The 17,479-nt window shown below is 36.5% G+C and overlaps 1 protein-coding gene and 1 non-coding gene across 10 annotated transcripts in view; both read left to right on the top strand.

The window, feature by feature from the left end:
- CNOT1 (CCR4-NOT transcription complex subunit 1) overlaps window positions 1–17,479 on the top strand; it is a 103,737-nt gene that overhangs the window by 56,025 nt on the left and 30,233 nt on the right. For 5 of the 9 annotated variants that reach the window (XM_036832604.1, XM_036832599.1, XM_036832600.1 and 2 more), the window contains 8 exons: window positions 400–522; window positions 691–842; window positions 10,551–10,701; window positions 11,922–12,123; window positions 12,847–12,993; window positions 14,139–14,263; window positions 14,817–15,103; window positions 16,018–16,096. In XM_036832604.1, the coding sequence (XP_036688499.1) occupies window positions 400–522; window positions 691–842; window positions 10,551–10,701; window positions 11,922–12,123; window positions 12,847–12,993; window positions 14,139–14,263; window positions 14,817–15,103; window positions 16,018–16,096 (1,266 nt within the window). The remainder of the gene's footprint in view (window positions 1–399; window positions 523–690; window positions 843–10,550; window positions 10,702–11,921; window positions 12,124–12,846; window positions 12,994–14,138; window positions 14,264–14,816; window positions 15,104–16,017; window positions 16,097–17,479) is intronic. The other 4 variants (XM_036832605.1, XM_036832602.1, XM_036832606.1 and 1 more) reach the window with 2 other exon arrangements.
- On the top strand, window positions 10,990–11,125 carry LOC118885960. The gene has a single exon (XR_005017595.1). It is a non-coding gene; the product is annotated as a small nucleolar RNA SNORA50 (small nucleolar RNA).

Genomic DNA, 17,479 nt, shown 5'->3' with positions numbered 1-17,479 from the left:
AATAGTCTGATTCTTGATGTCTTTGATCACTGGTAATGGTGTTGTAGTTGTACTTAGGTTAGAGTAAGCCTGAGTTTAGATTTTTAAAAATGGATAAGGATAATTTTTCACGCTTTTGTGTTTTGCTTTGCTTTAGGTTAAATTATTTGAAAAAACACAGGGTAAAGTTTATTTTGAAGGTAAAGTCATGTGTTTGTCTTTGAAATGTGATCTTATTTTAAGTAGGGATAAGTGTTACCATTGATTTCTACTAAGCTGTTTAAAAAATTATGACTAAGAAAATATTAGCAGTATGTTTTATTTAGACTTGTTTGTGAAAATAAAAACTGGAAACAGAAAATAGGACAGAAAAGTCACTCACTTGCTTGACTCGTAGTTTCTAATATCCTTTTTCTTTAGGCCTTGTCAATGCTGCTAAATGGTACTCCATTTGCCTTTGTTATTGACCTTGCTGCACTTGCTTCACGTCGTGAATACCTCAAACTTGACAAGTGGCTCACAGATAAAATTCGAGAGCATGGAGTAAGGATTTGTCTGTTTATTACTGCTTTTAATTTTTGATGGTCAAGATAGCTTAAGAAAGTGGCAATGAAGATGTTATTGTATTCTGGATTTTAGTCGTAGTGCTTAGTCTTATCTGAAAGCAATTAATGATGAATTTCAAATACAGAGAGACTTTCTCTTTTCCAGGAGCCTTTTATCCAGGCTTGTATGACTTTTTTAAAGAGACGGTGTCCTTCTATTTTGGGTGGACTTGCACCAGAGAAAGATCAGCCCAAAAGTGCTCAACTTCCTCCAGAAACTCTGGCGACAATGTTGGCCTGTTTACAAGCTTGTGCAGGGTAAGAAGAGCATGCTTGAAAATGACTGTTTAATATTGGAATTGGATTGAATGGATAATTGTTGATTTGAGGAAAAGGGGTTGAACGATTAAAAGTGACAGCATCTAAGGTAATCCAGTGGTTTTTAAGTCCAAAGTACTATATATACTACATAAAATATGTATGAGATCTGTTTGAGTTAATTTTTTTGTATGTGGTGTGAGACAGGGTCCCAAATGCATAGTTTTGCATGTGAATATTCATTTGTCCTAACACCACTTGTTGAAGAGACTGGTCTGTCCCTGTGGAATTGATCTAAAAGATCAGTTACACATAATAATATGAGTTTATTTTTGGGCTCTTAGTTCTATTCCATTGATCTTGTCTATCCTTATGCCAGTACCACACTGTCTTGATTACTGTCGCTTTTTAGTAACTTTTAAAATTAGGAAGTGTGAGTTCTCCAACTTTGCTCTACTTTTTCAAGATTGTTTTGGTCATTCTGCGCCCCTTGAATTTTCATAAGAATTTTAGGGTCATCTTGTCAATTTCTGCAAATAAATTACATAGCCCAGTGAGATTTTGATAAGGATTATGTAGATCTTTAGATCATTTGGGGGGATAGTGCCATTTTAACAATACTAAGCCTTCCAATTCATGAATCTGAGATATTTACCCATTTCTTTAGGGCTCTGATTTCTTTCAGTGATGTTTGCACTTCTCTTGTTATGCTTATTGTTAGGTATTTTGTACAAATCACGAACCTCCAGTCTAAAGTTGGATAGAAGTGGTGAGAGCAGACAGCCTTATCTTGTTCCTGATTTAGGAGGAAAGTATCCAGTGTTTCAGAATTAACTATGATGTTAGCTGTGGGTTTTTTATAGTTATATTTCACATTGAGGGGGGTTTCCTAGTTAGTTTGTGGGGGGTGTGTGTGTGTGTATGTGTGTGATGGGTTTGGTTTGGTTTGGTTTGACTTTGGTTGCGCCTCAAGGCACACGGGATCCTAGATCCCTGACCCCAGGGATGGAACCTATGCCCCCTGCAGTGGAAGTTCAGAGTCTTAACCACTGGACTGCCAGGGGAGTCCCTGTTTGGTGTTTTTTCGTTAAAGCATTTTGTCAAATGTTTCTGTCTGCGTCTATTGAGATGATCATGTGGTTTTTGTTTTTTATTCTATTGGTGTGGTATATTATGTTAATTGATTTTTTGGATGTTAAAAAAACCTTGCCTTCCTGGGATAAATCTCACTTGGTCTTTGTATACACTTCCTTTTTATATGCTGCTGAATTCAGTTTGCTAGTATTTGGTGAGCATTTTTGTGTCTGTATTCCTAAGGGATATTGTTCTGTAGTTTTCTTGTGTTGTCTTTGACTGGTTTTGGTTATCAGGATAATATTGGCCTCATATAATGAGTTGAAAAGTGTCCAGTCTTCTAATTTTTGTGAGAAGGTTTGGTGTTAATTCTTTAAATGTTCCATAGAATTCAGTGAATCCCTCTGGTCTTGGGCTTTTTCTTGTGGGTAGATGTTGTTTACTAATTTAGTATCTCTACTTGTTATTGCTGTGTTGAGATTTTCTGTTTCTTCTTGAGTTAGGTTCAGTAGTTTGTGTCTTTCTAGGAATTTGTCTATTTCATCTAGCTTATCTAATTTGTTAGCATACGATTGTTTTATACCATACCCCATAATCTTTGTTGGTTCTGTAATGTTGGTAGTAATGTCCTCTCTTTCAATTTCTGGTTTTAGTAATTCAGGTCTTCCATTTAGTTTATTGCAGCTCTAAACTTTATTATTTCCTTCCTTCTGCTTATTTTGGGTTTAGTTTGAACTTTTAAAAAATTTATTAATTGGAAAGTTAGGTTTTTTTATGCTAACATCTCTGTCATGTTATATAATTATCATTTATGTTTTGTGGTGAGAAAAATTAAGATCTAGGCTCTCAGCAGCTTTGAAGTTTATAATAAAGTATTGTTGACTCTACACATTACTGAAAGTGGGGTACAGAAGCCTCCAGCTATATTTTTGAATTATCTGTTTCTCCCTTTAATTCTCCCTTCATATGTTTTGGGACTCTGTTTTGAAGTGTGTGTATGTGTATAATTGTTATGTCTTTCTGTTGGATTGGCCTTTTTATTATTGTAAAGTATCTTTGTCTATTAATTTTTTTCTTAAAGGCTGTCTTGTCTGAAATTAGTATAGTCATTGTAGTTCTCTTTCAGTTAAGGTTTGCAAGGCATACCTTTTTTCATTTTTTACTTTCAAGTTATATGTGTTTTTTAAAAATCTAAAGTGTGTCTCCTTTAGACAGCATATAATTGGATTATTTTTTTTAAATCCATTTTGACCATTTCTGCCTTTTAATTAGAGTATTTAATTTATTTACATTTGACATAATTACTGCTAAGGTAGGATTTATCCATGCTCTTTTGCTGAGTTTTTCTATATGTCGTATGTCTGTTTTGCACCTCCATTCCTCCATTACTGCCTCCTTTAGTGTTTTTTTGTTTTGTTTTGTCTTTTATTTGTTTGTTTGTTTATTTATTTATTTATGGCTGCGTTGGATCTTCATTGCTGCGTGCGGGCTTTCTCTAGTTGTGGCGAGCGGGGGCTATTCTTCGTTGTGGTACGCGGGCTTCTCATTGTGGTGGCTTCTCTTGTTGTGGAGCATGGGCTCTAGGCGCACGGGCTTCGGTAGTTGTGGCGCGCGGGCTTCGGTACTTGTGGCCTGCGGGCTCAGTAGTTGTGGCTCGCGGGCTCTAGAGGGCAGGCTCAGTAGTTGTGGTGCATGGGCTTAGTTCTGCAGCATGTGTGATCTTCCCGGACCAGGGCTCGAACCCATGTCCCCTGCATTGGCAGGAGGATTCTTAACCACTGGACCACCAGGGAAGTCCCCTCCTTTAGTATTAAACAGATACTTTCTAGTGTATCATCTTAATTTCCTTGCTGTTAACTTTGATATGTTTTTGAGTTTTTTTTTCCTTTGGGTATTAAAATTAACATTTTTAACTCAAAAAAATGTAGTTCCAATTAACACCAACTGAATTTCAGTAAGATGCAAAAATTTCCTCTAAACAGTTCTGTTCCTTTCCTCCTTCAAAGTGCTGCTATTGTCAAATAATATCTTTATACGTTGTGTGCCCATCAAAAGATTTGATGTTATTGTTTAATGTAATAATTGTCCTTTAAGCCAAGTAGGAGATAAAAAGATTATAAGCAAAAAATACAATCATAATGTGTTTTATATTTACCTATGTCCCTTTACGGGTGCTGTGTTTTTTCATACAGATTCAGGTTACGGTATAGTGTCTTCATTTCAGCCCAAAGGGTTTCTATTATTTCTTTCCTTTTTTTTTTTTTTTAAGTATTTATTTATTTACTTATTTATTTATTTGGTTGTGCTGGGTCTTAGTTGCGGCTCGTGGGCTCCTTAGTTGCGGCATGCAAACTCCTAGTTGCGGCACACATGTGGGATCTAGTTCCCTGACCAGGGATCGAACCCAGGCCCCCTGCATTGGGAGCGTGGCGGAGTCTTACCACTGTGCCACCAGGAAAGTCCCCCTGTTATTTCCTATTAGGGCAGGTCTGTTAGCAATGAATTACCTCAGCTTTTGTTTATCTGAGAATATCTTAATTTTTCCTTTATATTTGAAGGATAGTTTTGTCAAATAAAGGATTTCTGATTGACATTACTTTTTCTTCAACACTTTGAATATGCCATCCCACTGCTTTCTGGCTTCCATAGCTATTAATTTTTTTCAAGGCTCCCTTGTATATGATAAGTTGCCCCTCTTGCTGCTGCTAAGGTCTTTTTATGTTGTTTCTAGGCATGGATTTCTTTGAGCTTATATTACTTGGAATTCGTTGAGTTTCTTGGATGTGTAAATTAATAATTTTCATCAAATTCGGAAAGTTTTCAGCCATTTTATCAACAAATACTCTTTCTACCCCTTTCTATCTCCTCTGTTGGTACCCTTGGTAGTGTTGTGCATGTCTCAGTCTGTGTTTATTTTTTTTCCCTTTCAGTTTTTCAATCTTTATTGGACTATCTTCAAGTTCTTGGATGCTTTTTACCTGCTTGAATCTGCGGTTGGGAACCCGTAGTGAAGTTCTCATTTCAGTTATTTTACTTTTTTCTTTTTAAATTTGTATTGATACACTCTGTTTTATGAGATCTTTTTCAAACTTCCTGTAGTTCTTTTTTTGTTGTTGTTGTTAATTGTTTATTTATCAAGAGAAGCTATTCCTTAGCCCAGATATTAGTAGTTCATAGTTTCATAGTTCAGGAACACAGGTAAGTGACAAACTTCCATGGAACTCAACTCAAAGAAATTCTTTATATTCCAAAATCACTTCACACTCTGAAAGATACCAGCCTTCCTCATCTCCTCAAAATCTTTTATGGAACCATAATTTCTGTAGAAGTCTGCATAGGCCTTCTTTCTCGGTTCAGCCACAGCAAACTTATAGAAAGCTGCAATTCCCAAGGAGATAATGAATGCTCCAGCAATATGAAATCACAGACGCTTGGCCAGAAGGCCACGCATCTGAGGTTTTGTCAAAGAACTGGAAGCCATGGTAGTTTTTCTCCTTGACAGCTCAACAGCGATGTCCTTCCAGACAGGTGGAGAAATGGCTCTGTAGTTCTTTTGACTTGTGTTTTCTTTGAATATAGTTAAAATAGCTGATTTAAAGTCTTTGTCTGGTTAAGTCCAACATCTGTTCTTCCTGAGGGACAGTTTCTCTTGATAGCATTTTTTCCCTACGTACAGGCCATGCCTTCTTTGTGTGTGTGTGCGCGCGTACGCGTGTGTGCGTGTGTTGCATGTCTTATAATTTGTGGTTGAAAACTGGAAAGTTTAAGTAATGTGGCAATTCTTGAAATCAGATTTTACCCCCACACAAGCATTTTTTGTTTTGTTATTGCTCTTTTCTGAACGAATTCAGTAATGTCTGTATTCTTTGTCATCTTTGGTCACTGAAATCTCTGTTTGGGTAAGCCTTGTGTTCAGCTAAGATTGGAGGTTTTCTTAAACTCTGGAATCAATAAGCTATCCTTTACCCTGTGATTCTGTGTGCATGTTTAGGCACATCTTTAGCACTAAGCCAGTCTCTTGATAACTCCACTTTAGTATTCACTCGCTTCTTAGGCAGAGCCTGAAGGTTGGCTTGAGGTGAGAACTTGCACCTTCTCAGGTATTTCATGGGAATGGCACAGCCTTAGATGTTAGCACAGCTCTACACATACCTCAGGCCTTCTTGATTCCTGGTAAAATGTGGGGGGTTTTCAAAGCTCCACCCATGGGAATCTCATTTCCTAAGTTTCCCTTTTAAACTTTTTGGTTAGCCTGTTGTTTGCTCAAACTGTTACCTTCTACCTCAGGTAGCCAGGAAGTTAAAACAATTACCTTTAAAATGTTTTCTGCAAATACTGCATGGGGAAAAGGCTGTTTGCCCTGGGTCAATTCTTAGGTCCAGTAAAGACAACCTGGCCATTGTGGTCTCACAGGGAATCCTCAGAGAGGTGAAATAATGACATTTCTCCGAGAATGAAGCTTTGAAGATGTTTCAACCCAGTTCTGAGCCTTCTCATCTGGTGGCTCTCAGGCTGCTGGTTTTCACTGTGATTGTGTGTTTTCAGTCCTGAGGGGAGCATAGGAGGAGGGCAAATTAGGATGCCATAAAGCTTGCTGTTGTTACAAAGATCTAATCATCTTTCCGGAGTAAAAATTCCCTTTTTTGTTTTTTTTGGTTTTCTTTTTGGCCACATCTGTGCGACTTGTGGAATCTTACTTCCCTGACCAGGGATTGAACCTGGGCCCCGTCAGTGAAAGCTGCACGTCCTAACCACTGGACCGCCAGGCAGTTCCCTCCCTTGAGTGTTGTAAAGCCTTTTGGTTAATTTCTAGAGTTCTGAAAAAGTTGATTCCTACAATTTTTTTTTTTTTGCTAGTTGCTTTTATGGAGGAGAGAATATTTGGAGGTCTTTTACTCCACCATCCTCATTTATGTCCTGTCCTGTGTTTTTTTTTTTGTAAGTTCTGAAGCATAATAAAATGAATACCTGTGATTCTTCTTGCAACTTAAATGACAACATGACCAGTACTTTTGAAGTTACCTTTGTCTTCCAATGATGTTTCTTTAACTCTCCCACATAGAGCTTGAATTTTATTTTGCCCTAATCCTTGCTTTAAAAAATATTTCCCCATGTATATCTCTAAACCAGTGGTTCTCAACCAGGGATGATTTTGCTTCCTTGAAGTCATTTGACACTGTTTTTGATTTTCATAATTGGAGAAAAGTGTGCTACTGGTATATAGTGAGTAAAGCCCAGGGGTGCTGTTAAATATCTTACAAGACATGGGAGAGCCTCCCACAATGAAGAATTATACAGTCCAGAGTGCTAATAGTGCAACAGTTGAGAAACCCTGTTATATAAGTTCTAAGTGTTCTAAAATTTTAAGTTTTAAAGTTTGGCCCCTCGCATTTATACATTTTAATCCATCTGGAATTGAATATTCTCTTGGAAATTTAAGTGCATATTAAAATTGGAAAAAATATATTGGATTTATGTATAGGGAGATAGTTTACCTAACTCCCAGTTTCAGTTTCTTTTGTTGATTTATTAGAAATTCCTGTCTTGAAATAATGAAATAATGCATGTAAAGTATTCAGAGTCTATACCGTTAAAAGTAAATAAATGCCAAAGAAGGAAAGTTCTTCCAGTAATAAATATAGAAGTAATTGCAGTGGAGTTAAAACTTAAGTGGATGCTAAAAGTAATGAGTGAATATTTGAGGAACAGGATAATTACATAATTTCATGGTATTTCCCCACAAATCACTTAATAATCACAAAGAGGAAAGGTAGTAACTTTACGGTAGAGAAATCTGGCATATACCACATTAAGTTATTGGTCAGGAGATCACCAGCTCATTTCTACACGATGTGCCTCATGATAAAATGCATTGAGAAGAATGTTGTGTAAGTTACATGGTAGTCCTGCCATCAGTGCATCTGAAGTACAAAGTAGCAGACAAACACAAATCAAGGGACATTGTATTAAAAAACTGACTTGGTTTTCAAATCAAGTTTAAGAAAGAGAAGTAAAAGTTGATGAATTCTTCCAGTTAAAGAGGGACTTCCCTTCCAATGCAGGGGATGTGGGTTTGATCCCTGGTCGGGGAACTAAGATCCCACAGTGCCGCAGGGCAACTACAGAGCCCACGTGCTGTGGATCCCATGCACCACAACTCCAGAGCCCACGTGCTCTGGAGGCTGTGCACCACAGCGAAAGATCCTGCGTGCAGCAACTAAAACCCTACGCAGCCAAAAATAAATAAATAAAATAAAATGGTTTCTGTTAAAAAAAAAATAAGCTAAAGAGACGTGACAGCTCAATGCAATGGATCGGATTCTGATCCAAGGGGAAAATAACATTGAGGACATTATGGGAACAACTGATGTAATTTGAACCTTGGCCTGTCCTTGTTAAACTTGTGTTAAACTTCCGGATCATTAATTTACAAGGTTATGTAAGAAAATGTCCTTGTTCTTAGAAAACAGGTAGTAAACTATTTAGGGATAAAAGATACATGATGTATCTAACCTAAAAATGTTTGGGAGAGAGAGTAGTATAGAAAGAATGGTTAAATAAATAGGGCAAAATGTAACTAATTGGTGAGTGAAGCATTTGTGGGAGTTCCTTATAGTAGTGTAGCGTCTTTTAAGTTTGGAATTGTGTCAGTTATGACAAGTTCTTCTGAAATAGTAAGAATAATATTTTAATTAACCATATTTTATCAATCCTAGGACACCCAGTTTTTAATATTTTAACATCTCTGAAATGATGATGCATCTCATTGGTGACCTCTTACAGTTAGAATTAACCCAGTTATTTTCTTTTTGTGTAATGTGTAAAATAATGGTGTGGCTTACAATTGAAGGCATTTTGTATTTAATACAATATGATAATTACTATCTATTACTAGTAGCCATTAACATGGCATAGGTGTCTTTGGAATGGTTTCTTTTTTAATTTAAAGGGTTTTTTTGGTTTGTTTTCATAGATACGGTTCCATACTTAAAAATTCTAAAACAGTATATTCAGTGAAATTTTCCTTGAACTGTTACCCCCACCTTGTTCTTTTCTTCGCTTGTAGTTAACCATTTTTGTTTATTTTGTGGGTTATCTCTGTGTTAGGAAAGTATATATTTTCCTCTTTCCGGTAGAAAAGGTAGTATATTATATACTTATTGCACTATGCTTCTTTCATTTGATCATATATCCCAGAGTCCATGCCATAAAATTATAGTTTCCTTATTCCTAGTAATTACTCTGTAGTACTCCACTGAATAGATGTTTTGTGCCTTAGTAAAATCAGTACCCATTGGTAGATATTCTGTTTATTTCACTCTGTGTCACAAATAATGTTGCAACGAATAGCATTTTGCATCCATCATCTTTGCCAGTGTATATTTGGGCCCACCAGAAGTGGAATTGTTAGGTTAAAGGGAAATGCATGTGTAATTTTGTTAGGTGCAAAATTTTTCTCCATAGCAAGTTCTCCTTTTAGTATAACCAGAGGCAGTTGGTCTATTTCCCCACTGCCTTGTAGCTAATCTGAAAGATGAACTATGCTATCTCCATGAAGTTTTTTTAACATGAAGTTTTAATTGCAGGGGAGGTGGGTATTTTTAACCCAGATACATAGAGGCTAGAGACAGCTACTCATGTTCTTCTATTTGAAATACCTTTTGGAAATTAATGGTTTTACTACTTTACTACTAAGTTAAATAAGTAGACCCACACCTTTAGGAGTTGACATCTCTCTTTTCTTTTCCATGGTCTGTAATATTTTTCTCCCTTGCTTCAGTGGATGAAAAAATAACTCATTGTTCATTGTCATTTGTAGTCCATATTTTTTATTTTTATTGAATATCCTTGATTTACAATATTATATGTCACAGGTGTACTAATTCACAATTTTTAAAGGTTATACTTCATTTATGGTTATTATAAAATACTGGCAGTGTTTCTTGTATTATACAATATAACCTTGTAGCTTATTTTATACATAATAGTTTGTACCTCTTGATCCCCTGCCCCTACATTGCCCCCTCCCTCTAGTCCATATTTGAACCACTCATTTTTTTCATGTTGGCAAAAATTTAAAAATTGTAGATTTTGATGTAGTGCTGTTTTTGTTGGCCACACCGCACAGCATGCGGGATCTTAGTTCTCCGACCAAGGATCGAACCCGTGCATCCTATTTGACATTTTAGAAGTCAGTCAATTCTGTATGTGCTTGCCAAATATAGTTACTGACTATGTGTATGGCATTTTTATCTATACTTAAATAAAAGTCTTATTTTTGACTATGAGAACCTAGTCTAAAAATTGCTTACCTGTTTACTTTGATATGTCCAGATTTGGGCATAATTTTTGATGAAGTAGTTGAGGATATGGAATGTTTCTTACGGAGTAGTATTTCAAAATACATAGGCAACACTATACACAAGGCTTAATTTCAGAGGTGTAAAAAATATTTTCAAGAGAAAGCCAGTGCTCAGAAAATCCTGGTGATTAATGACAGGTGCAAAAACATGGGATATGGTGGAAATTTGGCCATAGGTTCCAGCAAGTTTTCTTTATTAGAAACCCAGATTTGTTTATTTAGGTGTTCTAAGGAATAATAAGTGACGTTTTTCACTTTCCATTTCTCTTAAGGAGTGTTTCTCAGGAATTATCAGAAACCATCCTCACCATGGTTGCCAACTGCAGTAATGTTATGAACAAGGCCAGACAGCCACCACCTGGAGTTATGCCAAAAGGACGCCCTCCTAGTGCTAGCAGCTTAGATGCCATTTCTCCTGTTCAGGTAAATGAACACTACACTTGGTACGTCTCCATTTGTTCGTAGACTTGGAATAGAATAAACGTCTACATCATCATTAATAATCTACTCAAAGGAAATTTTTGTCTGAATTTATTACATTTTAGATAACTGCATGTCTAGTATCCACTTAAAGGAGATCCGTAAATAGGCATTGTGGTTGAGAACAGATTTTAATCATTAAGTCAAAAGAACATGACTATGAGAGGAAAGATACAAAACAACTTATTTAGGGCTTCTTTTTAAAATAAGAATAACTTAGACTTGAGAAATAAGCACTGCCTTTGAACCTGATGTGTCTTGTTTGTAGCTTCACGGGCCAAGCAACAGTGCTAGAGCATAAGGACTTGTTATAACTGGGGCTCTTCAGCTCTCAACTGAACTGCTCTTTTAAAAACAAGGTACATTTAAGTTACTCCCTGACACCAACCACCCCCTTCTCTCTGGGAGCAACATATTCCGCTTCTATTTTCAGCTGCATTGAATGGCAGATTGGGGTTTATTTTAAGAAAAGAAAGAGCATTTAGTGATTCTTCAGTGACCACTTTATAAAAGGCATTTTGTGTATTATTTTCTGTAGTCACAAAGGTCTGAAATAATGCCACAAACTAAGAAGCTTAGAAGTGCAGTTATTAGATATTTTATAAAATCTTTTGGTGAATAGTATACCTTGTTTTTTGTTTCTGTTTTTGTTTTGGGGTTTTTTTTGTTTTGATTTTTTTTATTTTTTAAATCAGAGCTGATCTCCTCCAACCCCAAGATTCTCAAATTTTGACTAGATATATTTGTTTTGACTAGATTTCTAATTTCTAATGCTTTTATTGTGTTGAAAGTTAAATAACTTGCATTGAGAGATTTGTTTGTTTTAAAGGGGCTTACTGGAAATTTTAAGGACTGCTGTTTAGTAGTACAGCTTCAGAGAAATTCATCTGAAATGTTATTCTTGAAGTTTTATAGCCCTCATATTGTGGCTCTGGTTCTTTGGCAGGGGCTAACTCTTTAAACCTAATCCATCTATGATATAATAAGAAAATGACTGGTACTCTTGATTTGGGGATTTAAGCATCATCAAGATTGTGTGTGGTTTTGCAGTTTACTTTATATAAAGCATTTGAAGAGCTGTTGCTAAAGATTGCTTTACCTGTGTCGTTTGTCTGCCTTTTCTTGAAGTATGTTTAATACGTTTTTATAATGTTTTTCTTTAGATTGACCCTCTTGCTGGAATGGCATCTCTTAGTATAGGTGGTTCAGCTGCCCCTCACACCCAGAGTATGCAGGGCTTTCCTCCAAATTTGGGTTCTGCATTCAGTACCCCACAGTCACCAGCAAAAGCATTTCCACCCCTTTCAACCCCAAATCAGACAACTGCATTCAGTGGTATTGGAGGACTTTCATCACAGCTTCCAGGTAAGGGGGTTGGTGGGTAGGGGTGCAGATTATTTGTAAGCCTCATCGTGCCTTAGTGTATATAAGGTGTTTTGGAGTCACTATGATAAAGGAAAGCTGCTTGAACTAAATCGTGAAAAATTGCTTTCATATCCAGAGTTGGGAAGAGAAAAACATTACATTAATTTAGTCAAATTGCAATGAGGATATTTGTACTTGTAAAGTTAGTTGAATTATTCAGTAAGGATTCTATTACCAGATGATAGTATAAATATTAAAAGTGTGTTAACCACATTCTGAAGAACTTAGGCTTAGATCAAAACTCATAGCTTTATGAATTACTCAAGGTTGGTATAATAAAGGTAGAATATTTCACACATCAGATTCAGGTATATGTTCTGCCTTTTTGCACCTACCTTGAAAATGATAGTAAATCCCTAAAACTTTTTCACATATTTTGGCTTTTAACTTAATGTTGAAGTAAAGGTTACATTTTTCCCCCCCTAGTAACCACATGTTTCTCCTAAGCTATCTGAACCTTTTATTGCCAGAGTATAAGTTTAGAGTACTAAAACCTAAGGAGTGAAATGTTGTAATAACTCTGTAACCTAGTTACCACTCAGTTAACAAAAGACCCTAATTTTTTAATTAATGTAAGTTTTTAATTAAAAACATATCTTTGATGTGAATAAAGTCAAGAATATGAGTAACGATAAGACTTCTGGCTGCCTTCGTTCTTTCTAGTAGGTGGTCTTGGCACAGGCAGCCTGACTGGTATAGGAACTGGGGCTCTTGGACTCCCTGCAGTGAATAACGATCCTTTTGTGCAGAGGAAACTGGGCACCTCTGGACTGAACCAGCCTACATTCCAGCAGAGTAAGATGAAACCTTGTAAGTGGTAGTGTTGTCTGTGATTGTGAAGTGTGACTGATGCATATAAAACTTGCGTGTCCAATTTGTTCTCCCTAGAGTTATATGGACAAAGACATTGACTTATCTTAATATATTGTTAGTAGGGCCGTTGATATGCCTCCTAGATCAGTGGGAGTAAATTCGTACATTTAAATGATTAAAACAAAAATTTGAGGTATCATTCCACCTTTGATCCTGGATTGCCAGAACAAGGTGACAGTTAATAAGAGGTAGCATCCTTCGAGGTGTCATCCTAAAAGTAAGAAGTAAAGAGAAAAGACTTTTCAGCAGTTTAAGTCTATGTATGTAAGTCTTATACTTATCCTAAAGATTTTTTAGTGTTTTTTGTTGTTTGTTTTTAAACAAATCAGGAGCAGCCAGGAGAATTTCAGATTTCTGTTTCAGCTTGGCAGTTTATATAAAGTAAATAACTATATTTTATTTACTTTAATGTTTATTTTAAGATAATAGCTTTATGATATATGTAGCCTTATAGTACACATAATTATTGCCATATATATGATGCTACAGAAACCAATTTTTTAAGTTTTAATCTCCTTTAGTATGTTATTTCAAAATCAGAGACGTCCTCTTTGTAAATGCATAGGTATCATTGACTTATAAATATCCTTGTCATTGGGACTAAATATTCATCATACAAGGTTTGAAAGTATACCAAGTGACTTGAAAATGTTAGTGTGAAAGACTTGTCTGAATGTTATGTTTTGTAGCATGCGTTGTGTTTATATCAAGTGTCATGCATATTCATTGAGAATTCTTACATGTAAAAGGTGATTTTTTTAAAAATAAAGTAGTAAAGATTTGTTAACCTCGAGTGAGGTTGTATTGAGGGTAAGTGCATTATGAATTTGAACCTAGTGAACTTTCATGGTGTGATAAATCCTTATGAAGAAAGTACTAGGGTAGGACTATGGTTGTAAGGCAGTTTTGTGAGAATCTTTTGTGTCCCTAGAGCACTTGAATATTGAAACTTGACCACTTAAAACACTTCACTTTATTTTTTCCTTAAAATTCAAACTATATTGGTCTCTCTGGCTCTGCTTTATGTGGGGGAGTGAAGGAAGAGCCTAAATGCCCACTGGTTGCTTTTCTGTTTCTAACAGCGGACTTGTCTCAGGTGTGGCCAGAGGCAAATCAGCACTTTAGTAAAGAGATAGATGATGAAGCAAACAGCTATTTCCAGAGAATATATAATCACCCACCACATCCAACCATGTCTGTTGATGAGGTGAGTGTCTAGGACGATCTAATTCTTTATGGTTTAGGTAAATCTTAAATAAATGCCCTTTTCAAAGTGAAATCCCAACACAAAGTGTTTTGTTTTGTTTTTAATTAATTAATTAATTAATTAATTTATGGCTGTGTTGGGTCTTCGTTTCTGTGCGAGGGCTCTCTCTAGTTGTGGCAAGCGGGGGCCACTCTTCATCGCAGTGCGCGGGCCTCTCACTATCGCGGCTTCTCTTGTTGCGGAGCACAGGCTCCAGACGCGCAGGCTCAGTAATCGTGGCTCACGGGCCCAGTTGCTCCGCGGCATGTGGGATCTTCCGAGACCAGGGCTCGAACCCGTGTCCCCTGCATTGGCAGGCAGATTCTCAACCACTGCGCCACCAGGGAAGCCCCACAAAGTGTTTTGATATGTCTGTGCATCTTTGGAAACCTTAATATTTGTCTCAAGCTCAGTTTATTGTTAAATATTCTGCTTGACAATAAAGAATATTTGAGGAATGCTCTTAATAATGGTTTCCTTTATGTGTATATTATTTTTGTCTTGCTTTCTCCAGGTATTAGAAATGCTACAGAGGTTTAAAGATTCTACCATAAAGAGAGAACGAGAAGTATTTAACTGTATGCTAAGGAACTTGTTTGAAGAATATCGGTTCTTCCCCCAGTACCCTGATAAAGAGTTACATATAACAGCCTGCCTGTTCGGTGGGATAATCGAAAAAGGACTGGTCACTTACATGGCACTAGGTTTGGCCCTACGATATGTTCTTGAAGCCTTACGCAAGCCTTTTGGATCCAAAATGTATTATTTTGGGATTGCTGCACTAGATAGATTTAAAAATAGGTGAGTGGATAGGTTTCCTGTGAAGCTTCTCTTTTTTAATATAAGGAGAAACAGTAGCTTACTTTTCAACTAATTCTTGCCATGCCTTATCATTATATGTATATTAACTAATCTTAATGACAAGTAAAAGAGGAAGAAGTGAAGACAATTAAATTCGTTACAATTGACAAATATGTGGTAGGAAAAGTATAAAATGAAATGGCAATTTTTTTGGTTTGTTTATTGAGGTATACTTTATATACGTAAAAGTCAGTATTTTAGGTGAACAGGTCTTTGAAGTTTGACAAATTCTAACAGTTGTATAACCACTGCCACCAACACCACAATCAAGATACGGAATATTTTCGTCACCCCCAAGAAGTTTTCTTATTCCCCCTTTGTAGTTAACTTTCCCTCACGTCTAACTCCTGGCAATCACTGATCTGATTTGTCTAGTTTTTCCAGAGTATTATTTAAATGGAATCATACACAACGTGTATGAGTCTGACTTGCACAAAGCACGATGCTTTCGAGATTTATCCATGTTACTGCATGTTTCAGTAGTCTGTTTCTTTTTATTGCTGTGTAGTATTCCATTGTATGGGTTCATTAGCAAATTGTTTTTCTATTCACCTGTTGATGAACATTTGGAGTCGTTTCCAGACAGTAGTTTTAGTGGCTCATTGTAATCTAATATTAAGTGGAATAAGACCTTTAAAAAACAATCAGTGATACTGTTTTTTGATGTAAAAGGGGTGAAGTTCATAAATATCCACCGCCTTACTTCTTTGTTCTTCCTTTTGGCATTCTCTTCAAATAAGATATTTCAAAGGTAGAAAGGGGGGAAATGGCCTAGACTAGCTTTTGAAAAATTTTAAATCGTGCTGCCTCTGTTCTTACATGAAATGGTAAAGAATGAATGTTTTTGTTCGCAGATTGAAGGACTATCCCCAGTATTGTCAGCACTTGGCTTCTATTAGTCACTTTATGCAATTTCCACATCATTTACAGGAGGTAAGTGTCTTCAGTACCTAAGTAGTTGGATGGTTTAATCTATTTTAATTTGAATTGGATTTACTGGCAATGGCATTAAGATTTCTTAATGATTGGCATGATGCAGGTATACGTATTATTTGTTGCTTGTTTTGCAGCTTAATCATGAAAAAATACGGATTTTGGGTTACCTTTTGTAAGCAGTGGTTTTGCTTGATTTAATAAAAGGCTTTTGCTAGTTCTTTTAGCCTAATAATGCTATTGAGGTAGACATCTTTCGCTGTTACCAAGAATCCCTTGCCTGAGTCTAAAAAGGATTTGGAGTGGGACTCTTTGATTAAAATAAGTAAAGTTGTCCCTCTGATTTAAATGTTAACATGAATCAGAGCTGTTCCTTTTTGTTGTTTTGGTGGTGGTGGTGGTGGTTTGGTTTGGTTTTTGTTTGTTTGGTTTTGGGCGGGGGGTGTGCTGCTCCACGCGGCTTGTAGAATCTTAGTTCCCCAACCAGGGACTGAACCAGGGCCACGGCAGTGAAAGCGCCGAGTCCTAACCACTGGACCACCAGGGAATTCCCAGAGCTGTTTCATATAAAACTTTCAGACCAGCTGTTTCTTAAAAATACAGCCTTCTTAAAGTACCTGCTTAGATTCCTTTGAGGTTAAAAAGGAGACAGTCCCTGAGGAAATGGACCTAGAGAATATGCATTTTAAGCCATGTTATGTGATTATTCTTGAAATTTGTAAACTATTACTTTAATGATTAATTTTAGGTGATTACTAAACATTCACACTTTTGCCTTACCTTTGGTCAAAGTCAGCTTATAGAGAACAAAGAAAGTTGATTAATCTCTATTAACTTCATTTTACTTTTTTAAAATAAAAGATGAACTGCTTTATAAGATCATATTTTTAAGTAATCAGAAAGATCAGAATTTGAACCTACTTTTAATTCTATTATAATTTAGTCCAGTGCTTTCTACCTCATCCCACTGGGTTTGTTTGTAGGAGGGTAGGGTCATTATGATGGTTTAGCCTAGGAAACCATAGCATGGGGGGCAGGAGTGTATTCATGCCTCTTGAGGGGGTGGAGGACTGTGCCAAAACTATAGCACTGAAAACTAGACAGGAAAGCAGAGTTTGAAAAGCTAGAATGGGAGGTCAGAGGCTTACTACAATCAAGTGTTTTTGGAATTGAGAGCTGCGAATGTGGGCCTTGGAAGACTAGAGAGAACAAGGGAGGTGGTATGAAAGTGATCACACAAAGCAGTGATCCTAGTTCGCACTGTAACAAGATACCCAGAGAAGAGAAGGGAGGTCATTGTTTATATTTCTAGAGTCAATTTAAAAGACTGTACTTTCTTCAGAGATTGTCCTTCCTTGAAAATGTCCCCTTTTTTGAATAAAG

The sequence above is a fragment of the Balaenoptera musculus genome, chromosome 19 (genome assembly GCF_009873245.2).
Source record: "Balaenoptera musculus isolate JJ_BM4_2016_0621 chromosome 19, mBalMus1.pri.v3, whole genome shotgun sequence".
Lineage (NCBI taxonomy): Eukaryota > Metazoa > Chordata > Mammalia > Artiodactyla > Balaenopteridae > Balaenoptera > Balaenoptera musculus.
Note: the sequence above shows the minus strand (reverse complement) of the source record. Positions and strands in the feature narration are given on the sequence as shown.